The sequence below is a fragment of the Dermacentor andersoni genome, chromosome 9 (assembly GCF_023375885.2).
Source record: "Dermacentor andersoni chromosome 9, qqDerAnde1_hic_scaffold, whole genome shotgun sequence".
Taxonomy (NCBI): Eukaryota; Metazoa; Arthropoda; class Arachnida; order Ixodida; family Ixodidae; genus Dermacentor; species Dermacentor andersoni.
In genome coordinates this window covers 44,169,876-44,193,759 of record NC_092822.1, presented here as the reverse complement: position 1 = coordinate 44,193,759, position 23,884 = coordinate 44,169,876, and the positions used below count along the sequence as shown (strand labels likewise).

The following is a 23,884-nucleotide window of genomic DNA, read 5'->3' as shown; positions in this document are numbered from 1 at the left end:
GAGCTGCCGAGACGGGGAAGCGTGCTCGTCTCGCCCTCTAGAGGCCTGGGTTCAATTACCACCCAGACCGAAATTTAGCTGATATTCTGTTCAAAGGCATTAATTTACTTTGTTTACAGGAACCTTCCCTAAAAATTTGACGTCAGCTCAAGTATTTTTTTATGTGGTTTTACTCTTTGCCGTCGGCCACTTCTCACACTATCATTCGGTCACGCCGCTGACCACAACGCCGGATTTTCGTGTAATGGCGCATACAATGCTTTTGCATTAAAATAGGTTTATATGCCATGCAATTTAGTATGAGCGAGTGTAAACCAGAATTCTGGTGCAGCAAAAGAGCAAGGATGAGAGAATTGATGTGAACTGGCCACCAGTCCATGCGAGTTCTCTTGTCCTTATTCTTTTGGTGCATTGCGATTCTGGCAAAGAAAACACGCAACAGCTGGGCCAGTAACATGTTTTGTTGAACATAAACTTTTGTGTTACGTTTGTGTCGTATGGATTTGGGATCTCCAGTGGAAGAGAAGTTAGAATCATTTACTGAAAACAAAACAAGGCATAGTAGGCAGTTTACGCCTGGCCTTTTTAATAAAGCATGCTTTACTGAACCGCACAGTGAAGACATGACAAACAAGCAGAGGGATGACAGTGCTGTTTGTCGTAGCCTCTGATTGTTTGTCCTGTCGTTTTCGCGCTGTTATGCAAAGCAAGCAGCCATTATTTCCTGCCCCTTAAAGTATTCAACATTACTAAGCCTTGCCTTCATTCTTAACGAAATTGTGCACAAACTCTCTGGGCCACTTCCCTCGATGTCCGCACTTTACCACTGCAACACATCCACCACCAAAGTGTGCGCTTAAGTGTTGGGTGAGGCGGCTTTTCACCTGGAAGCAGGTGCCCAGAGTTGGATACATTTTATGTCCAGTTCGTTAAGAGGTAGTTACTTTACGTGAGTATTGGTCAGTGTGTTTAGCATTTGATATAGAGAATAAATTGTTTTATCTGGCTTTGTTATGTTCTTGGTACAGCGGTGTAAAGGGAAAAAATATGATGAGGTATTTACAGAGAAGTACCACATGCATGTGAACACACTTCATTACTTCCTTGTGTAGCCCTATTATCTCAAATTATTATCTTGAACTTGGCCAGAAAAGGGGCCAAATTATTTTTAAAGACCCCAGCTGCCAACATTTTTTACTTCCGCAGAAAAAAATTTATTAGCTTCTGCTTGCGCTCTTCCATGAATTGTGGACTGCCATCTACCGAAAGCACGAGTAAACACCAAGACAAAGCTAGGCTTGTCCATGTTGCTACTAAAGAAACATGCAGATCCAATGCAGATGTAGCAATTTATTTCAAGTGAAGCACTTCATGAAAAGCTACAAAATCAACCATTTCACTCCTGCATCTTGCTGTAAAGGAAGATTGTGCGTGCGTGTGCTCACAATGTGCGTGTGCAATACTGGATGCTACGCAATGTGACAAATCTTATAAGGAATTGTGCTTCTTCATGTCCCTTCTGTTTTAAATGTACCAGCGGCGTCTTGGCCAGTCCCTCTTGGTGGGTATGCATTATAGTACGGAAATCATGTGGCAATCTCAAAGAGCTCGTTGACAGTGGCACAATATCACGTTTTTTTTAAAACCTCCTTGCACAATATGTACCTCCCACTTATTGGCAAAACCCCTATTATGGGTACGTGCCATTGTGTGGAAATTGTCATCATGATCAACATGCGGACACACTTCATGGGCCATCCCTGGTCGTGGGTACGTGCCATATTGTGGGAATCGATCAATATGCAGCAATCATTTCATACAGCCATTCCAAATGTGGGCAATTTAAGAAAGAGGTGATTAAATCTCTGGTTTTATTTACATTAAGTCTACGTGCTTTAGATTCCCATAAGCGAACATTACATGTACAGGATCTTATTGTGATCTGATGTTTTATTATGCAGAACACAAGTGTGCTCGCTGGCACTGTTGGTCAGGAGCCGTTGTAGTCGGCGAGACACCACCAAAAAACATGAAGCGGCGGATAGGTAAAGAGCTTTGCTTTTAAAGAATAATCGTGGAAACTTATGCGACTTTCAGAGCTACACATTGTATACGGATGCTAGCATATGTTGAACTTTCACCCACCCCACAGCTGCTTTGTGATAGCCGAATCGCACGGCACCATAACAAGGGCAGCAAGGGGTTTGGAGGGGTTTCAAAATAAGAGAACCTTGTTGGGTAATCATTGGTCAATAAATGATGACCAAGTCCCTCGGTACAGAAGGTTAGTAGGCCGAGCTTGTAAAGCAGTGATATGAGGGTGGGGGTTCACATGTAGAATGCGTGTTGACATGCCTGTAACTGTGTGCGCAGTTTGGGGTGGTGTATGTCACCAGTCCGCATGTTATATATGATTTCAAAGGCCAAGCAGGATTGGTGCGAAGTGTGGAAAATAAGATGCATAAATGTGCACATTTGTTTTTATTAGCAATGATGCCTCATTATAGTCAAAGTTTCTGTTGTCTCAAAAAAAGAAAAACTGTGTAGGCTGTATCCTGGACACAGCCGCAGTGGGCAAGTGAAATGTCTTGTGCGTGCTGCAGAGGGTGTATGGGCATTAGGGTAGAGAAATGACCGTTAAGAAATACGCAGGTTACATTCAAAGTTAATTTCACATTACACGCACAGATATACATGATGCGAAGTCAAGTACATGGAGAAAAAAAGAAAAAAAGCCTAAAAATTGGCTTGACGAAAGTCCGTGCACCCTCGGAAAGCAGAAAAAAAACTCAATGCTGTCAATTACAAAGCTGACACAGCTAATGAGGACCTGTGGTTTAATTTTGCCATCGATAAAGGTGGGCGTGGACCCCCTGCGTTGCTGCGCCGTGACGTCACGCCATATCTGGGCTCTGCGCGTCGGACGCGGAGGCGCCATAGCCAAGCAGTTGCAATTTCTGCATGGTTGCTTGTGAGCCTTATAACTCCTAATGGGTACAGGTCATCACGACTGACTTGTTCGTATGTCAGCTTTGATGGAACCTACTACATGTGGTAGAGTGAACCTCACTCGAACGCGACAACTAAGATGTAAGGAGAAATAGAGAGAACGGTAAAAGGTAAAGGTTACTGCATGAAACATGTAGCTAGTGAATAAAAATTAAGTAATAAATTAACATGTAATATTAAAAGTAAGTTCTTTCAACTAGGGGAAGCCTTCCTGGAACAGGAACAAAGACCTGTGTGTCTCGCACAAAATCGCGTGGGCCTCGAACTCCACTCGCACGCGTTTTGGTTTTAAGTTTCGCGCGGCTCTTTGAAGGAAAATGGTGGTGATGATGGTAGGTTTGCGAGCTTGTTCAAGCCAAGACAAGTTGAAGTCTAGAACGTAGCCAACGTAGAACGTAGTTTTGGCCGAGCCGTAGCTGAGCCATAGGCGCCATTGGCTTCTTACTGCCGGCGTGGTTCCAGCATTTGCGTCGTACGCGCGTTCGCTGAACGTTTGGAGCTCTAGAAGCTGGAACGTCAAGTGCGCAGAAGACTTGTGGAAACCTCTAAAAGAGCCGAAGAGCTTCTCGGCGCCTGAAACGTCTTGCGGCACGTCGCCTGCGAGTCCTTGGAGGATACTGGCAGGCCTGAAACAAAGCTGCACGTGGAACGTCGGGAATATGCCATGACGCCGGCTTAGCCCTCAGCGCTTTGTTCCTCGACTAGCATTGTGAGTGTGTCGTTCGTTGTTGAATGGTGCGCCCGTGAAGCTCGACAATGACGAATGCGGACGTTGAAAACGCCTCCGCCGACGTGTCGGCTCTCGAGGCCCAAATCATCAAGCAGGTCGAGTACTATTTTGGCGACTTCAACTTGCCTCGCGACAAGTTCCTCCAGGGCAAGCTCAAACTGGACGACGGCTGGGTGACGATAGAAACCCTGCTGACATTCAACAGGCTGAAGAGCCTCACCACGGCGGAGAACGTGGTGGCCGAGGCGCTCAAAAAGTCCACCAGTCAGCTCCTGGAGGTCAGCGACGACGGGAAGAAGATCCGCCGCAGCGCCGCCAAGCCCGTGCCCGAGAGCAACAAGGAACACCAGCAGAAGCTGGACGAACTGAGCGTCTACGCCAAGGGTTTCCCGGCCACCGCCACCATCGACGACCTGCTGGAATTTTTCGGACAGTTCGGCCAGTGCATCAACGTCTTCATGAGGCGCTACCCCAAGACGCGCAAGTTCAAGGGCTCCGTGTTCGCCACGTTCTCGACGAAGGAAGAAGCCGATGCGTTCCTCGCGAAGGAGGGAGTCAAGTTCAACGAGCTCGAGCTGACGCGGTCCATGAAGACGGACTACGTGGCCCGAAAGAAGCAGGAGCGCCAGGCCAGGCTAGACGAGAAGGCCAAGAAGAAGGCCGCCGACAAAGAAGCGGCGGGAGGCGGTGACGCCGGCGCCGCCGAGGAGCCGGAGGCGCCCGAAATCGTGCTCGGTTGCCTTCTGCGCGTCAAAGGGCTCGGCGAGAAGACCACGTGGGAGAACCTCAAGCAGGCCCTTGCGCCGTACGCCGCGGTCGCTTTCGTCGATTACTCGAGGGGCCAACCGGAGGCCGTGCTGCGTTTCGTCGAGGAAGGCTCCGCGCAAGCCGTCCTGGCCAAGCTCGAGGCGCAGGGCGAAGGCCTCAAGATCTACGGGAACGAGGTCACTGCCGAGGCCTTGGAAGGAGACGAGGAGGTCGAGTACTGGAAGAAGCTGACCGCGGCCAAGCGAGACAAGAAGAACCGCTTCAAGGGCGGTCAACGCGGCAACAAGGGTGGTCATGGAAGAGGTCGCCAGCAATGCGGCCGGAGGCAAGACCGAGGCAAGAAGCGCGCCGCCGAAGACGATGCTGGCGACGACAACAGCGAAGCCAAGAAGCCAGCCGCGCAAGAAAGCACGGGAGGCGCCAAGGACGATAGCGCACCCAACGAAGCCAAGAGGTCCAAGACCGACGGTGAAGCGGCTGCCGAATAGCCAGGAAGGGAGCATGCAGCGGGATTACAAGTGTGGACTGCAACTGTTTGTGGACAGTTTCATTTATTTCATTTTTCATTCGCTTCATGTACCATAAGTTAAAAGCACTTCGCAGTTCTGCGCTGTAACTCCCTCATTTGCATTAAATGTGCAATGCATACATCCACCCCATGGGCTGCTGTTTCCCTAGATGTGGCTGTTCTCAAGAGCACATGCAGTGCTTTTGCCAGTGAACCACATCTTAAAACGGTAGGCATACCGGTTATGTTGATTCAGCATAAAATGTATTTTGCTATATGACTTTACCCGAAATACCATTCTGGTGCCAACGTGCAGTGTTCATTCTCAGCAAAGTTGCCTTGCGTATGATCATATAATGGTCAGCATTAGATTTTTAGTTAGTGTTGTGGAAAAAATAGCGCAGTTTTTTGTACAGGCGGATGCAGAGTAGATGCATGCCGGTGTTGATATTCTGTATCTGAGAAGTTGTGCAATTTTTTCTGCTATGTATGCCAGCTTCTGTTGGAGCATTAGCTTACAGTTACTACACACAGCAGTTGGAAGTTGATTGGCAGCTTTGCACCCACAGATAGTTTGTACATTGCAGTGCACTAGCTTGCAACAGAGTGTCTAGTCTGTGAGGACTTCAGGAAACAAGCATATCTTGATCAGCTCAGTAGATCTGCTCCAGTTCCAGTTCAGTTCAAAAGGAAGTTGCTGCAATACTGTCAAATTACTTGAATGTTGGCCCATAGATGTTCCATACACCTTCTGCTGCATATCCTCTGAAACCTCTCGATTTTTAGTGCTTCATGGGGGCTAAAGCCACTGTCATGTAACTGAAGGAAGGGAAAAGATGGGGAATGCGGGAGATGGAAATTCAAGACGATGAGCAAAACGTGAACAAGGTGAATGCAGGAGCCAACGTTTCGACAAGTGGACTTGTCTTCTTCAAGGCGCCTTGAAGAAGACAAGTCCATTTGTCGAAACGTTGGCTCCTGCATTCACCTTGTTCACGTTTTGCTCATCGTCGTGAGGGAAGGGAAGGACTACATGGTAATGGGGATGTACATTTATTGAGGTCCGAGAATCTGTTGGACCTCGCAGGTTGTCATTCCAAGCTTGTCATTCTACAGCTCATGCACTTGTCATTAACTGTCTCATTAATAATAGTAGCCAGCATGGTGGTGTTTATGATAGTGGACCACTGCTCTGCTTGCATGTCTCCATACGACACCTTTTCTTGAGAAGAATCTTCACAAGTTCAGGCATTGTGGCAGCATTCCACTGTGGGCCGCTACCATGAGGTACCAACAAGTTCAGCCACCATAGGAACGATGGGTAGTACATGGATTTGTCTGGTCTTCAAGCTTGGGGCTTCAGATGTCCTTGTGGCTTCATTTATTGCGCTTCATCTAGGCCTAAATCTCTAAAATAAGACTGCAAACTCGCACAGTTGCTGCTTATTGTAGTACTGCTTGTCCATGCATCTATGGCATGATGGTTTCAATATCTGGCTTCTGTGCTAAAGGTCCTGCGTTAGAATGCTGTTGTATTTAAAATGCAGTACTTTCTTAAAAATTATCACTTCGCCAAGTCACGAAGCCATTTAAAGCCATGACAACATTTAGGCAAATCCATCTACTACCCATATTTTCATGCTGGTTTCATGCTCCCTCTAGTAATTGTATGAAACTTTATGGTTAAACCAGCCTGTCCTGTGTCACTGATCCAAAAAGAATCAATGGTGTATGGTACAGTAGCATTCGGTTGCACTGTCACCTACCTTGGTGACAGTCTTCATCTTTCCGGGTCCTTTGAACAGCGGCTTGAACTCATCCATCACCTGTGTGTGGAGCTTTGAGCTGCTGTGCTGAAGGTAGAATGCTTGCGTCGAGAGCACAAAATGGCCGGTTGACGCAAGAGTGCCGTCTTCAGGCCGTGCACTACAAACATGATTTGGTGAGTTAGCTTCTGTTGCCATGACATATAGTAGTGTCAAACATGATGCATGTTGCTGTTGGTTCTGCCTGATCCTAAATATCAGCTTATCCATGCGCCTGTGCTGTCATACACTCACGCTGGAGGGACATGTCTGCTTCTGTGTCAATCGTGAACAGCAATGGGCAGTTGTCTGCGAATGCTACCACATGCCAGGTGTTCTCAACTGGCATCGAATAGTTCGCCCAGGAAAACTTATTCTGTGTCGGCTGCCTCATGCTTACCTGTGTGTGCCAGATGTGTCATGTTCTGGCGTCCCGACTTGCAGATTGTCACCTCACACAATTACTGCACTGCTTGCCTGAAGCTGGACACTATTTTTTTGAAGTGCACTTGGCTGCTGCCTTACCAAGGGCACATTGTCGATGCAGTGGTACTGCTGGTTGGCTTGCCCAACTTCCATGGTGTTTTTCCGTGCTCTTGGCATCCTGTTGGATGTCTGAACATTTGCAAAAACTGGAGCGGTTTGGCGTAGCTCTTTCTGATGTTTCTTCACAAGATCTTTGCAGCGGACTGTAGTGCAGCAGCTTTTCATTCAACGCCGTGTCTAAAGAATCTAACCACCAGACAGTTGAGATCATCTTTCAGAGAACTTTAATCACAGATTTCCATGAGCTTGAATAGGTTGGTAATAAATGACTACGGTCTCATGTGGCAGTTGACTGTAATAGCTGAATATGGCCCTTTGATGCATGACATTTGTACAAGAAATCTAATGTTCTTCAATCTTGCCTTTGATGACGATGTGACGTCTGCATCTGCAAGTTTCAACGATGCTAACACATATTCTGCCTTTTGTTGACTGTGTGTTGCGGCATCACACAGGTGAAGACCATGTGTGCCAATGTGTTCAACCGACAATATCGGGTAGGACAGCTTTGCACTGACCCTATTTACGGCGGTGCCTTGCAGAACGAACCTAATTTATTCCATGGGTGGGCGTGTTCTGCAAGGCGTTCATTCTGTAGGACACACTTCTCCATTGTTTCCTTTAGGGAACCTATGAATTCGTTCCCAGACCTCAAAGAAAATGCAAAAGATATGACAACCCACCAGCAAAAAAAAATCCACCACTCTGCCAATCTGATACACCAAGTACAGCAAAACTATACAAGTTCGCAAAACCTACAAGTACTATTTTTTTAACCCTCGTACTGCCCGATTCATGGCCAATCCCCAAAAGTGGGTTGCACCAGTTTACTGAGGAACGATCATCCAATTAACCCTTCGGAAGTACTAGGGATCTGTCTGCGGGCTATTAGTGATGATTTATCACCGACGCCTTGGTGATACGACTGCTTCTGGGCTCCTACGTAGGATTCACTGCTGGCTGTTTACCATTGCAGCCGTACAAACTCCTCACCGACGTTTGACATGTAGGCGGCAAAACACGTGGGAGACGGGAATTACCGGAGTACTGGCTAAAAATAATGCGTGGTCTATTCATGTGAGGTGTACGCAAGGTAACTTTTGCGTTGCAATTATCGGCAATTGTGTTTCAAAGCAACAATTCGGGACTCGGACACAGATTGCGTTGCTGATTTATACCGAGGATGCTGCCTGGTGAAAATGGCTGCAAAGCTCCCCATAGCGGCATCGCTGTAAAAATGGAATGTTTTGCCAAATAAGGGGGATGCTAGTTCCGTTGCTCCCCAGCCTCTGACTGATGTACAGGGGGCGAGAACCTAGTCAAGCAGTCGCTTCTATTCTCAATGCCTCCGTCAATGCTGTGCTGATGGAAATAAAAAATTATTGTTGTTATGCTCAGTCCAGAGAGTAGAGGTGGTGGAGGAAGAGATGTTACACTAGCGTTTACACCCATCTCCACTTTTAGAAACATTTCTCCGAGGTCAGCCTGGGTCTGTCTCTCTCTGCCCTGCTGCCCTTATTTTTTTACAGCAAAGCTGTGTACACCTAGCCCCCATATGCATCCCCGTATGTGTTCCCAAAGGGGTAACCTGGCCGAATTACGTCCGTAACATGGTGCGTGCACAGGACCTTCGGTCCAAATAGAACCACATAAATTCGGCATTGTAAGAGAAATTATATATATAAGGAAGTGCACTTAGTGTAGCAAGTTGGCTTTCATGCACTTGCATTTATTTTAACGGGACACTAAAGGCAAATACTAAGTCGAGCTAGAATGAAAGATTATGCTTATGTAATAATGAATTCTTCATTTGTAATGACAACAGCTCTTGTAAGCGAGAAAATGACAAAAATTGAAATCGGAGTGGCGCCATCTATTGTCAACTATGGTACCTCTAATGTGTGGCATCAGTGCCTCTGATTAACAAAGAGCGGCCGCGACCCGCGGCTGGAATGACACCGCTTTTCTCTGTTTACAACGGCTGCGGCAGCAGCGTGTGGCAATTGACAACCCTGCCGGCTCCAGCACAGGAGGCTCAAGCGACTGTAACTGGCCCCCTGAACCCAAGCAGAGCCACAGAGTGACTCACACAAGCTGAACATGTACACCTGCTAAGCAGTACGCTTCGTATATAGAGCTAAATAAAGAGTCGAGAAAAGACATAACGGCATACAGGGTGGTCACGTGGAGATAACGTCAAGTTCTCCGCTTTGATGCAGGCGGTTCAAATTGAGAAGCAGCAGTGGGACCTTCGACAGCAATTTCCTAGGCGAAAAATTGCCATATTGGCATACAATAAACGATGATAGATTTTTAAACGAATGCTCTGTCGACCTAGCTCGACTTAGTACTTTACTTTAGTGTCTCCGTAAATGCTGTTTCATGAATAATGAGAGAGGGAAAGAGTGACAACGGTGCCTGTACACATGGCCTGCACTCCTGCGGTTATAACGTCTCGCGCCGAGGAGGTGCCAGCGCGGCTGCAGCAGCGATTGTGGCAGATGCATGGAAAGTGCGGTGACCGCAGCAGTGCTTGTGTCGGTGTAGTGTGGTGCTGTATAAAAAAAAATTATTTCATAATGTATGCAGCACATGTACGCAGCCTATACAGCTTCGCTGGTAATTCATTCCCATATGAATGTTGTGGCCCCATGAATTATTTAAAGATTCAGGACGAACAAACTGATCCAAAAGTCACCGACCACTCCATTTCACTCAATCGCATTTCTGAAGCAAAACGAGTCGGGTTAGATTTGTGTCCAGGCTAGGGAAAATGGGGAACCCTTGCAAGAATGTGTCTAGTTCATTCAGAGGAACCTGGTTCACTCTGCAAACAAAAAATTGTGAGCCATCCCACTTCGGTTTGCGAAATGCTCAGTGAACGAGGCACCACTGTAGCGAGTTTTGGCTAATCAATGCATATTGTCTAACTGCTTATGTCCGCGGGCCAAGAACAGTGTATTGCCATACAAATGCTTTTTACCTTCATTGGGATGTAGTATTAGGTTGCAGCATTATTCGACAGCTGCTGAATAGCTTTCTGGCTGCGCGTAAGAAATTCAGTGATGGGGTGTTACATGTCTTAAGCACGATATGATTATGGGGGACTGGATTAATTCTGCCCAACTGGTGGGACTCTAGCGTACACCTAATACAAGGAACGCAAGCATTTTTGCATTCTGCCTATATCGGAATGCGGCTGGGATTAAACCTGCAAACTCAAGCTCAGAAGGGCAACACCATAGCCCCTGGGGTTTTTGGCTATGCTGCTGAATTCTTAGTATTCAGCTCAGTTAATTGCAAGAAAACAAAGCCATTTCCTGTAAAATAGTTTTTATTTGTTCATACTAAAAAGCAAAAAAAAAGTGTTATGAAGGGTTCTGCACATGGCCAGTACACATAGATTAAAAAAAAAGAAAAGAAAAATAGGCCGCTGGCATACAGAAGCCTACAGGGACCTGGGTGTCAACATCACCCTAGTGGCAACAAAATATTTTGCAGGATCATCCTTTGTGACCATTACCAACCTTTCAAATATTACTTGCAGTGAAAAAGCCGCCTTTGTAGATATTCAACTGCTGAAGGCAATAACGACAACACAACTTTCGCAGTTTCAGGTGAACTTTGTCCGATGATAAAGTGTACAGCATGGTCCACTGTTGAATGGAAAATTATTGCTGACGTATGGCATAAAGGACTGCATTTTATGCATAAATGTATGTCTGCTTGATTATATCAACCACTTTCTTCTGATAAAGGCAAGGAAATGTTCCAGTTATAATGACTTTGTGACTCGTTAGGTGTTCCTCTTAGCATTGGACCATGCTGCACTGCAATAGTATGAGTATCGAGTCAATTGTGACCCATTTATGTGACAGCTCGTCAACTCTGTCACACTGCTGTAGTGTAGCTCGGCATCGTACAGCTCCCCTCAATGAGTAAACATTACTGTCGATCAGGGACAGCCTATGCTAAACCTTTCAAACACTGTTTGCAACAAGATGCAATATCTTTAGTATCGTAAGCGGGCTAGAATAGACCTACTACAGTACTTGTGTGCAGAATGGCAGTACTCAATGCAGAGATGCAATGCACATTGGCGCACACACCTGGCATTAGACTCATTTTGTCGTTTCTATGTCTCATCAACTACGTCATAACGGTTATGAAGGTGTTGTTAGACACGGAACCGCAAATTGGGCATGGTATAGTTACATGCCTTAACGAGTGACTAGATGAAACACCGTAAGGTATACCTTGTGTCAAGGTGCCGCACAGTTTGTCAGCGGAGTTTACAGAATGAGGAAGCCACGAGGATGCCGAAAATTTCCTTGCATCCTGGGGGTATGGCTGGAGAGGATGTACTTGAGAGGCACACTCGTATGTTGTGCGCGTGATTCACTGCAGCGCACGTCTAAATCATAGCAAATCCATTCACACTGCAGGAAAATTCATGGCAATAAGTTAAATTGCACTTCCAGCCACCACCAGGTGGCTGAAAGTGCAATTCAGGGACGGAATACGAGGAATCTGTCGTTCTTTGTGTACGCTGCGGCTAGCTCACGACCCATGAGGGTTGGATCCGAGAAGGCAATCTTGCACAACTCGAGCGGGCAGCCAAAGGAAAAGTTCATTCTGAAAAGACATGAGAACGGCACGAGCAGTATTACCATAAAATAAACAACAGCTAGAATTCTGTGAAAAACACTAAGAATTGCTTTATTACTTAAGAAGTTTGTGTTTAATAAAGAATTTGCAGACCTTGGAATGCTGTGAACGGGCACCCTGCTCTACATATAATTGGTGATAAGAGACAACCAAGATATTCATGTAATGGCACTCAAGATTTCAGTTGCCGTTGTACAGTGTTCCTACAGAGAGGGTGACAGCGCTGTAGGTAGGTACAAACAATCGAGCAGGTGTTTGGCGCTACAAAAATGGTTGGAGACTGCATCTGTATCCTTCTGAAAACTGGACACAAATAAAGCGTCGTAAAATTATCCTAGTCAATATGCCAATTGTAAACAAGCTCTTAAAATCGAGAACCTTACAATGAAATTGCAAAAGCTCGCAGAAATGCGCCACATTTAGAGCTTTGTCACTACAGGATGGCTACGTTTCTGTCCACCGTAGGATGAAGCTTGTCAGCGTTGGAAATTTTGATTGTTGCATATGTTGATCGATAGCGATTCTATTATGCACAGCTTTGTCTTGAAGATAGCAAAATTGAAGCAAAATTTGATAAAGTGGCTGAACATTAGAATTAACATATTATATGCAATATCCTTATTTCTTTCAGCTGTTGTTTATTCATTTATTTAGGGCACATTTAAAGAAAAGGGTAGAGTGGCTCTGCTCTTGTACAAAAATGTCAAATTGGTGGCATTTAACGTTCACAAATAGTGGTTCTATTATAAACTTTTTGGAATGTCGCTTTAGGCATGCCAAGAACTTAACAGGTTCGAGACTATGAACTAAAGAACTGAATTTTTGACAGCAATTAATTGTTCCACTCTGGACATTAGTTTGCTTATTAAGGTTTTTATGATAATGTATCCAGCATCTTTACCCAAATACTTGATTAAATACTTAAGCACTTAATTTTAAAGGATGATCTGTTCGACTTTGTTTTGAGATGTCTATCATTGAACCATGCAGCTCCGCAACAAATGATATCAGGTCACAATCGGCTTTGCTACGATGAAGTCACATCCAACACAAAAAACACTTTCATTATATCCAATCGTCTTCATAAGCATATACTCATTGGAAGCCGATATCAGTGAGAAACATTTTAGATTTACTTTCATCTTAACTTGTTATTCCATTGTCATGTTGAGGTCAGGCCGCAGTGGGTGTAAAGTCCCAAAAGCATCTCGCAAGCTATGACAGATGCTGTAGTTGGGGCGGCTCTGGATTAATCTGGTTAATTTTAATGGGGCTCTCTAGCGCGCGCCTAAACCTAGGCACATCAGTTTTTGCATTCCCTTTATACCTGAATTTGGCCTCAGTGTCCGGGAATCAAACCCATGACCTTGTGCTTCGCCGCAGTACAACATAACCACTGTGGTAGGTCTGGAAACACAGTCGATTGCAGTTATTTTTTGACCTCAGTTAATTAGACTTTTCAATTAACTTGAGCTGCCTGGATAGTCCCGGCCCACGAAGCCATCTGTTCGATCTTGTTTCGTGTCATGTCACACCCCTGCTTTCAGCAGTGTACTTCGTCCGCTCAGTATGACCGTGCATGGCAATTACACAGCGCTCCATCGAGGTCAAGAAAAAACACTTTCAAGATCTCTTACTTGATCTTGAAAAAGATTTGAATTTGTAATTTTGCTGTCATCCATTAATTCAACCTTTCGGATAATTCAGCCAAATTTTGAGGTCCCGCAATGGTTGAATCAATGAGAGTCGACTACAATATTTGGCTCTTACCGAAGTCGGTTCAGCAGCCTCGAGGCCACCTTCTTTCGCCTGTAGAATGGCGCTGTCCAGATTCGTGAGACTCCACAAACGGCTGGCTTTGGGTCGCACTCGCAGCAGTAAGTGTTGTTCCCGTCGCTGTTCTCGTTGGGGATTACCCTATAGCCCTGTGCGAAGAAGATGACGACAATGTAATGTGCTGGCTTGCTTCCGTGCCATGCTATTACCCAGAATTATGACTGAAAATGGCCAAATTATTTTTTAAGAACCTCCACTGCTGACACGTCTTCTTCCTCCGCCAAAAAAAAACTCGCTCCTGCTTGTGCTGCCCCATGCATTGTGTTCTGCCACCTACCAGGAGTATGACAAAGCAATAGGAAGAAAATCAGCTTGTCCGTGGCGTTGCTAGAAAATTAGAAGTGCCCTCGACTCGCTGAGCTCGTCCATGGCATGGAAGGGGTTACCGGGTTGTTAACCGATTCTCAAACATGTAAGGTGAACTGGTGTGGGTGGACGATGAATTGAGCAATAAAGTTCTAGTTAGCAGTTGGCACCCAGCAGTGTACAGCTTTGCAATGCCGCAGCAATTTGAGAAAGCCAAGAAATGCTGTCAGACATCTGCCTCCGTTGAAACATTTTTGAACAAGAAAGTAAAGAGCAAGCCTTGTTGCAGCCTGAACATTTCAAGCTACATACTTCAAAAGGGACGGGCATTCACTTGAAAAAACATCTTGCATGTTGAACATGCCCCACTCTTGTACTACACGGCGGGCAGCAAAATATGGACACATTAACCATGCTAGACAGACAATGTACAGTCGCACTCAATACAAACTGCAACACGGCCCCCATAGTTGAAGGGTCTCCAAGACTGCACAGTAGTACCTGCATATGAAAAACTGGAGAACTAAACACCACTTGAGCTACTAGTATCAATTTATTAAAAACTTTGTATGTTGCCGTTGCCATGCATTCCTGCAGGTCCTTCTATCACTGGCACCATGTTGCAGCTCACGATGAATGTGACTGTACCATCGCATTGCCACATGACGAGTTTGCTTTGCTGTGTTGCCCCTGCTGATGAAATTTACTGTCTGATCATGCAGAACAGAGGTGTTATCACTGGCACTTTACTTTATCGGTCGACCTTTCGGGCTATAAAAGCTAGTTTGCTGAAGCGTACATATTTCGAGGTGCTGAGTGACCCAGGAAACATGCAAAAGGTCTGTGGAGTAAGGCAAAGTAAGCTTTGATTTAAAGCACTAACACCCACCACACCTTAAACACATTTCTCACACTATGCGACTCCTGCTGTAGTACAGTGGCAGAAACCAGTTCGCTGTGGAGGTCGCGACAAGTTTAGACCTGCCGCAAAATTCTTATGTGTCTCAGTATTTGACCAATCACAGTGCAGTGGCTGCTTGCAGCCTACTTAGCCACACACCAACAGGGCTGAGTGAATATTCAAAGCTCATTTATAATGAATCGAACATTGTTCTACTCGATTCGGTTTTCAAATTGAGTAGTTAGGATTTGTAAATATTGTCGCGAAGCACTTTGAGCAGTAAGCGTTCGCGACTAGAACATTGGAGCAGCGAGAGGTAGGGTAGCCGATCGAGCACCGAAACAAGGTTGTTCTTTCTCGTCGTCGTCTCTCTCCTAGCCACAGCCACGCTGCTCCTTATTTTACAGTACCATATGAACATTTTTCAAATATTTCAAAACATCAAGCGGGCACATCAAACATAAAATTGGAGCAAAAGTACAGTGAATTTCATCCCTGCAGGCATAGTACCTATAAGCACAAAACCTGACAACTTACATAGTAAAGCAGGCTATGTCACTCAATAGGCCAGACTTTTTACCAGCTATGCAGTGGTCATTTGCACTCTCCAAAAAGCCCTGTCCCGCAGATTGCTTATTTGTTCCTGATGTTCTATTTGTGCATTTAATAATCATTGCTTCATAACATACAATGTAACGACAAAAGCTTACTAACATGAATACAGTTGAACCTTGATGTAATGAAGCTCAGTTTAACGAAATCCGCGATGTAACAAACTATTTTCATTTCCTGGTATTAGTTGCACTGAAAACCGTGTATTTATTTTCTGTGATCTAACAAAGTAACTTCATGACACAGTTTCGATTTAATGACGTTTTCGGCCATTTCATCATGTACTTGGAGCCTGTATGGCTAGTAAATCTAGCAAAAAAACTAAGTCGAGGCGACAGTTACTTCAAGCGTCCTTCTGCATGAAAAGTTTGAGCGGCAAAACCGCTGTCAAGGTGTGCACGCTGGGACGCCGTAGGCAGAAAACACCGCTGTGCCATTTGTCGCTTTGGTAAACAACTCTTGAGAAACACGAGAGCTGATGATTCCTTCTGCACAAAAGGGATGGGGAGGGCTTGAACGCACGGTAACGTGATCAAGCACGCGCTGGGGAGGACGTGGGCAAGAACGCGTGCAGTCTGCCTTCTCCTCCTTGCGTGCCTCTAAGCGCGGGCCATGCGCATTATCGATCTTAGAGGTAATCTTTCTGTGGCAAGCCGAACTGGATGGTGCCTTCACGCGTACTTTATTGCTCCCACACGTCTAGCGTTGGTGCTCATGTAATGCCAAGTGTACCAGTGCTTGCTGACAAGATATTGTCTACCCGGAATGCTCTGGGAATTTATGAAGTTGTTTTTAAAGCTGGAACTCGAAAACTCGAATTAACGAAATGTGCGATTCAACAGAGTTCTTTGCTGCAAGTACAACTTCGTTACGTCGAGGTTTGACTGTACTAGGATGTGAACATCCCTTTGTATTAATTGTGTAAACAGCTGTTCATTATTCAAAAACATTTAGAAAAGTATACAAGATTGGATCCGGTTAGCTATTCGATTCGTGTTCAAGTCACTCTCAAAAATTACTATTTGTACAGTTCTAGCGACAGCGCCATAGGGGAAATGGGCAGCCTCGATAGTAGTAGAGATGCAATATCAACATGCCTGAAGCAAGCTTTTCTGCGATTGCAGTAATGCCTTTTTGTTACTGTACAATCATAGCATCGTACTGGTAGTACTAACATATGGGCCAGAAGCTTGGAGCTTAACAAAGAAGCTTGAGATGAAGTCAAGGGCTGCGCAACGAGCGATGGAACCAAAAACGATAGGTGTAACATTAAAAGGACCACAAAATAAAATGTTAACTCGAGCTAGAGTGAAAGATTTGGCCTTCTGTTACAACGAATTCCTAAATTTGCAGTGACAATAAGTGAGAAACTGATGAAAATCGAAAGTCGAAGTGGGTGAACTGTGGTACCTCGTGTGACCTTGGCATCAGCTGATGCACAGAAAGCAGCAGAGAGGGAGGTCACCTGAGGATTAGGTCAAGTCGTCCATTTTGGTGTGGGCGATTCAAATTGAGTTGCAGCAGTGGGACCTTTGGTGGCAGTTTTCTACGCAACAAGGTTGTGCAGTGGCACACAGAAACAGGTGACATACACTTCTAGACGAATAATCTATCGATCTGACTTGACTTAATAGTTTCCGCCACTGTCCTTCTAAAAGACAGGAGGACAGTGTGTGAATTAGAAAATGGGGGTAGCTGATATTCTAGTCGACATTAAGATGTAGTTGCATAGTACAGGCATTGCCAAACCATTAACGGCAGCTTGCAGTCAACCTTGACAAAAGAAAAATGGTAAAAATCATAGCATTCTACCTGTGCTAACACATGAGGCACATACTCGGAGGCCAACAAAGAAGCTTGAGAAGGTAAAGGCCGTGCAAAGAGTGATGGAACGAATAATGTTAGGAGTGAAGCTAGGAGACAGGAAGACAGCGGCATGGATTAGAGCAATCGGCAGTAGCCAATATTCTAGTTGATATTAACAGACAAAAATGAAACTGGCTGGGACATGTGATGTGATAACCGATGGTCTACTAGAGTTCCAGAATGGTTGCCAAGGGAAGGGAAGCACAGTCGAGGACGGCGGAGAATTAAATGGTGCAGCGGAAAAAAAAAAAAACAACGCTTGAGAATGGGAGTAGGGAGATGACCTAGGCGAGATATCCTTGTCTCGTTCTGAAGTGCGGTTCCTTCCCAAAAGTATGAACCAAGTCAGCACACTGCTGATTAGATGGCAAGTTAAGCTTAGAGAATTTGCATGGATAAGACGGAGCCAGCGCAAGACGGGGGCAATCTGAGATCACTGGGAGAGGCGCTTATCCTGCGTTGGTTGATGACGATGACTGTCCACTTCGGCAGTACGCACTGCTGAATTTAAGTGTGAATTTGAAACAGGTGTCGTCAGAGCAACACCGGAAATGAAAATGCGATAACTCACCTGCTTGATTTCTTGAGCGGAGAGGAATCCGAGCACTTTCTTCGAGTACGACACGAACACAAAGTACATCTGTGGAGCATGGCGAGTTGCCTCATCCTCCAGTATTCCCAGCTCCCTTTGAAAAATGGAGGAAGATATGGTTATCATTCTTTGGGAACTTGTCTGTTCATCCATATCTAACAACTTTCATGTACCCATTGACCCAAGTTGTCTGCTTGCTTGGGCCACTAGGTATATGCTGGCTGCTGTACTACCAAACTTGGGTCACTGGGTATGTTCTACTGGATATTTATGCATATAGAATGATTAAAGGTAGCACGTTAAGCTCTTTAACAAACACCGTGGACTTGTACATATCACAACACTCTCTTGTTACTTCAGTAATTATAATTATCACAAGTAATAATCATCACGTATAAAAAAATATCGCCAATTACACACCTATCATACAAAAGATTGCTAACTGCATTAGTGTCGCCATTAATGTTCAAAGGATAGATGTGCTACAAATCTTCTATCATTACTGCGATCTGTACCGGCAGGTTCTTGTGGACAGGTAAATAACGAAGACCTGGCTTCTCTCGACCACGTGCATTGGGAGCTTCCAGGCTTTTGATGCATTCCTTATTTGTTAGCGGCACTTGCTCAGGACTCAAATGTCTTGCAGTTTCTTTTTCCTGCCACTCTGAAGTAACCCAGCCTGAACGTATATCATACCACCTCTGCGCAAGAACTCTAGCCTGCAGACCACTGCTGCGTGTGTTTCCATCCTCTATTTGTGCACCTAACTCCACCGCAGGAATAAACTTGCTCGCAGGAATAAACTTGCTCAACAATTTGGAATGGCCAACTTTATGAACACGATCCAAGCAACAATAAATTATAACAGGTTGGAAGGGCAAGTTTGTAGTGCAGGTTGTGACGATGAAGAAAATTGATGAGAGAGGCATAGTCGGATCATCTTACATCGAGAAGAAAGCGAAAGCAGTTCAAGTTTTTATTAACGTGATACCCACGCTTCTGTTGCAATTACAGTGCCCTTGCACTAACAGACAGTAATAGCCCATGTCACACGTGGGGCACTTTTGACCGCAGTCGAACCCGAACAGGATTGACTTCCTCAGCTTTGCCCACATGTGGTTCTTTACCGTGCACCTAAATAAGCAGATGAGCGTTCTTTTTTTTTTTTTTTTTTCATTTCAACTCCACCAAAATAGAGCCACAGCAGGCAGGAATTGAACCCACGACCTCTTGCTCGGCAGCAGAATGCCACAGCGCCACCATGGCGAGGACGGCTGCTGAAAATGCCAAAAGCTCTTGTCGAGCAACATTTTGCCCACCTGTCAACCATCTGCCGTATCTCGTCCATCTTGTTCAGCATGTTCTTGGGATCATTTGGTGACACCATGATTATCTTGCCGTCCGGATAGAGGCCAACTTCGCGCTGGTTCTTCCAGCCCTGCAGTGGCGACAAAACGGTGCATTAGGGACTCCCGAAGTGCAAAAAGCTACCTCGCTGATGAAACACACAGCGCATAGTCGTCGGCAACGCTGACCCCACATTCTTCTGTACCGGCAGGTGTTACGTGCACGATTAGACAACCAAACCGCACAAGGTGACAGACACAAGCACAGTGACAGTTTCGCTTGTGTCAGTCAATTTCATTTGTCCTTTGTTTATGTGCAAAAACTGGCCGATGTGGATTAAAGTTACCAACTCCACCAAACCAGTACTCTATGGTCTTACAAGCGTAGAGACTTCCAATAGTTGGAAATTCATAGCGATAATGCGCACAGTTCAGGCAATGCAATGCAAGTTAAAAGTACGGTGCATTTCGCAGTGAAACAGTGCAATGGAAGTGCCCGTGCTTCCACTGGAAGCATGAATACTGCATGTGAAGGTCCCCCCTCTGTTCCACAGTGACAGTCATTATGCCTACCGCTCTGAAGTACAACGCATATCTAATGTTTATTTTATTGTATCAATCATTGGTGTGTCACTAGTTGGCTAATCAAGTGCTGTTGTTTTATATGTCGCATTGGACAGCAAAGGTGTCCCTTCATTGAGTTGATTGACATCTGTTTTCTTCCTTTTTTCCACTACTTTTGTCACAGCAGAAACATGCAAGTGCTTGGTGCATGCTATATGTGGACTGAAGCAGTGCCTTGCAGTGAAGCAGTGCCTTGCCATTCCATTTAAACGAGTGAAGTCTGCCTTGCGTTATACAAGTGGATTTAGGGTTGTCGTTTCTTGCCGGGTCACTTGTACATGCCAGCTGTTCCAGTCTTTCAAACTTGTTTGTGCTAGCGTTTTATTCTAAAGAGCGGTAATTTGATGTCTGTTCTCCCATTCATGAGCCTTTTGGCTAGGTCAAAATTATGGATAGCTTGGACTGACACCTTGACTCAGATGCAAGACCCTTGATAGAAATGAACCACATTAAATTATGGGAGTTAGCATGTCAAAGCAGTTCAGAGACCATGAAAAATCCCGTATCAGGGTACTCCAAGTTACTTTCAACCATCCAGGGTTATGCACTCAAAGCACGGGGTACAAACAATATTTGCATTGCTCCCTTGTTGCATTTCCATTACTGAAGTATTGCACCACATTGCAAGAGGCCATAATAAAAGGGGGGTTTCGGCATTTAACAAAAATTTATCTTCATTTTTACAGCACATTCATACTTCAAGACGGTCAGTTCCACTTAGCTAGTAAAAATTGAAACATTAAATTCTGGGGTTTTATGTTATAAAATTACTACCTGATTATGAGGCAAGCCATAGTGTGGGGAGGGACACACAGCTTAGAATTAAGCATCAACATGTAGTAGTTTTTCCGACATACACATTGATACATTAAATTAAACGTGCCACACCCGACCAGAGTGCAAATTCACACCCGTCATAGGATACGTATTTTGTAAACTTTTGTGGCTGATTGTACACAGAAAGAGAAAAGGACAGAGAGTAAACCAAAGGAGAGATATTAAAGTTTAAAAATGGGCGTGGAACAGTGAGTGAAGAAGAAGAAAGAGAGAATAAAATAAAAAAGGGCGGATAAGTTTCAAAAGATCGAAAGTGAACATACCGAAGAGGACAACACAAGAAACCAGGCTTGCATATGCATTGTACAGGCACATACTTGTGCGGAGCTCAAAGCCTGACAGATGGCCCTCCACAAATTTCACACAAACATTATGCTGCATCAGTGGTCAGAATATATATCTCAATCGGGAAAAGTCATGCTACTTACAAAACACATCCTGTGTTTGTACAGTCAACTTCAAAATTTGGACCGTGACATTTCAGGAAAAAAATAAAACAATCTCTGCAGGCTCAGAATGCAGCCTGGCACTTGAATTTCCAGCACCATAGAAATTTGACACTTTCTCAGACCCTGCAGTCTCTAAGCATTCACAGTTGACTTTACATGGGAGCTCTTACCGGAAACTTCACAACTGCCAGGAAGGACTGATGGTACTTAGTGTGCAGCTTTTCGTCTTCGACTTCTCCAATCGTGTACACCATACCACACACAGCACAGGTTGTGTGTCCAAACTTCTTTTGTCCGGCGTCGATTATGAGCTGCGCTGGGTCTGACGATCCCGGCATGAACCGTTTTTTTGGCACCTCAATGGGCGAGGCAGGTATTTGGCGCAGTTCCATCCTCGTTTTGCAGTTTGAAGTGGGCGTTGAAAAGATTGGGTAAAGAGACTGTCTGTTTGGGCTGTGAGAGCTGTCTGGTGGTGGCGTACTTGGCCTCTCGGCAAGTCTACTGCCACCTGCCTTATCCGGCGTATTTATGCACAATGCTCTCAAAGGCAGGGAACGGTCGCCAAATTTTCTGCCATCTGTGGTGTCCGGCATATTTGTGCACAATGCTCTCAAGGGCAGGGAGTGGTCGGCACTGCCGCGGCAGTCTTGGAACATGAAACTGCGAGTGCTACTGTCTCGAGCTGGTGTAGTGACAATGGGCTTGCTTTGATTCACTTCGGCCTCTAAGTGCACGATAGATTGTTCATGATTAGTCGTGGAAGACAGGGAGTCATCTTTCGTTGCGGAACTGTGGCGTTCTTCAACCCCATCGTTGTCATCCTTTCTGCCACATGGCTCGCACACGCGAGAAAACTCGTGCCCTGCTTCTTCCACGACATCTGTCTTCACTCCGAGAGAGCTCACATCTGCACGGCTAGTTTCGGCCCTAGTTTCGAGGTGCTCGTTGTCTGGCGTCTCCACGTTTCCGGCTCTTGTTTGCTCCGGCGGTTTGCGAGGTACTTGTTCTTGCATAGTGACGTCAACTCTCGAGCCAGAGGCGACAGTCGCTGCCTGTACACGAGGCTGCCTAAAAGGTACAGTCATCACCAGTGTCCTTCTTGCTGTTGTGTTTGCGATTCCACTGACACTTTTCCCTGGCTCAGCGTCATCCACCCTGGGTTCAACCGGTGGTTCACGGAACGTCGGTCCAGGCAAAGCGGGGTCGACGCTCCTTGCGGAAGTGACAGTCTCCACCGTCGCTTTCTTGGCCGGCCTGAACGGCACGGTCATTACCAGTTCCTTCTTGGATGACTTGAGCGAAGCCGCCGTGGTCGACGGTTTCTTCAGCGGTGCGACGGTTGGCTCGAACTTCAACTTGAACTTGGGGTCCCACGAGACGGCCGTGGCCACTGCCATCGAGCTGCTGGAGGCGCCCGTCGGGGCGCGCAGCCCTGACGAGAAGAACTTGCGGACTTTCTTGGCAGGCGGCTCAGTATCGGGGTTCTCCGAAGTAGCCGACGGTAGTATAGCCTGCTCCGACAGCGGTATGACCACGGCTTTCTTCTTGGCCGCCGCCGAAGAAGCCTTGTGCGCTGTGACCGAGGCTTGAGTCCGGGACTTCGCCCTGGTGACCCTCGACGAATCCGAGACGCTTCGCTTTCGCTTTCCGGGCGGCTGTTTTTTTCCGGCGTTATCCCGACGTTTCGGAGCGCTCTTCTTCGAAGTGCGCTTGCTGGATGTTTGATCTGTCCTCTCTGTCACTGGCGTTTCGTTCTCGATGGCTCGCAGGCGCTTTCGCTCGAGTGGGCTCAGATAGTTGGTCGAGGAGTAGAAACTGCTCGGCTTCCTGCCCTCGTAAGACATGTCGGAATACCTGCGCGAAAAACGTGACTCTCCTAAATCACTCTTTGGCACGAGCACAATGCAGTGATCAACGGTTCAAGCACGACGCTGGGATCACGACAGACTTGACAGAACGAAAGTGCGGGGAAGTGCATGGATGAAGAGGACATACTGCTTGCAGTAGACGCAGAATAGAACATTTTATATGCCAACAATTTGGGCATTAGAGTGTAAATTGTAAGTCGGTGCATATATAGGTAAAATAAGCTCTCGTGAGCTTTTTAAATTTGCGAATAGCCGATCGACGACAAATGATTTTCTGAAGCCCATGTTGACAGCGCATTTCGAGCCGTTAACTAAGACTGTTCCAAGTTCAGACGCCAAGAACTCACCGAAAAGATCCCGAACGTTCGGGCCAATCAAACAAACGAGAACGCACTGATGCAAAGACTTTCTCCCACAAAACCGATCAGCGAGCGAGTCCACAATTTTCGCGCCGGACCACCGATCGGATGAAGCATTTTCAGGGTTGCCCGTGTACAAATGCTATCCCGCTAATCCTGCTACGGCCACTGCTCAGCAATCGCGGTGGCTGCCTCGGAACATGGAGAGCCGCAGGTAGGATTGTTCCACTGCTAAGAGTAACTAGCCGAGTCGA

The 23,884-nt window shown here is 45.9% G+C and overlaps 2 protein-coding genes across 2 annotated transcripts; one reads left to right on the top strand and one right to left on the bottom strand.

Annotated features, from left to right (window-relative positions):
* The first annotated feature begins 3,434 nt into the window (after nt 1-3,434).
* On the top strand, nt 3,435-5,161 carry LOC126527753 (lupus La protein-like). The gene has a single exon (XM_050175624.2). The coding sequence runs from the start codon at nt 3,766-3,768 to the stop codon at nt 4,993-4,995; it is 1,230 nt and encodes a 409-aa protein (XP_050031581.1). The 5' UTR covers nt 3,435-3,765; the 3' UTR covers nt 4,996-5,161.
* Nucleotides 5,162-10,682: 5,521 nt separating this feature from the next.
* Nucleotides 10,683-23,824, bottom strand: eco (Establishment of cohesion). The gene is made up of 6 exons (XM_050175618.2): nt 23,619-23,824; nt 21,574-23,257; nt 19,467-19,585; nt 18,127-18,241; nt 13,805-13,959; nt 10,683-12,001 (listed from the first exon to the last, which is right to left on the bottom strand). Exons 2-6 carry the CDS (start codon nt 23,245-23,247, stop codon nt 11,875-11,877), a joined length of 2,190 nt encoding a protein of 729 aa, XP_050031575.1. The 5' UTR covers nt 23,248-23,257; nt 23,619-23,824; the 3' UTR covers nt 10,683-11,874.
* Between the last annotated feature and the right edge of the window lie 60 nt (nt 23,825-23,884).

Excerpts from the sequence above, each read along its gene's own strand:
- LOC126527753 (XM_050175624.2), top strand. The coding sequence starts at position 3,766 with ATGACGAATGCGGACGTTGAAAACGCCTCCGCCGACGTGTCGGCTCTC.
- eco (XM_050175618.2), bottom strand. The coding sequence starts at position 23,247 with ATGTCTTACGAGGGCAGGAAGCCGAGCAGTTTCTACTCCTCGACCAAC. Across the intron at positions 18,242-19,466 it reads ATACGGCAGATGGTTGACAG|GGAGCTGGGAATACTGGAGG; the intron begins GTGGGCAAAATG and ends CATTTTTCAAAG. Across the intron at positions 13,960-18,126 it reads CCGCTCAAGAAATCAAGCAG|GGCTATAGGGTAATCCCCAA; the intron begins GTGAGTTATCGC and ends TTCTTCGCACAG.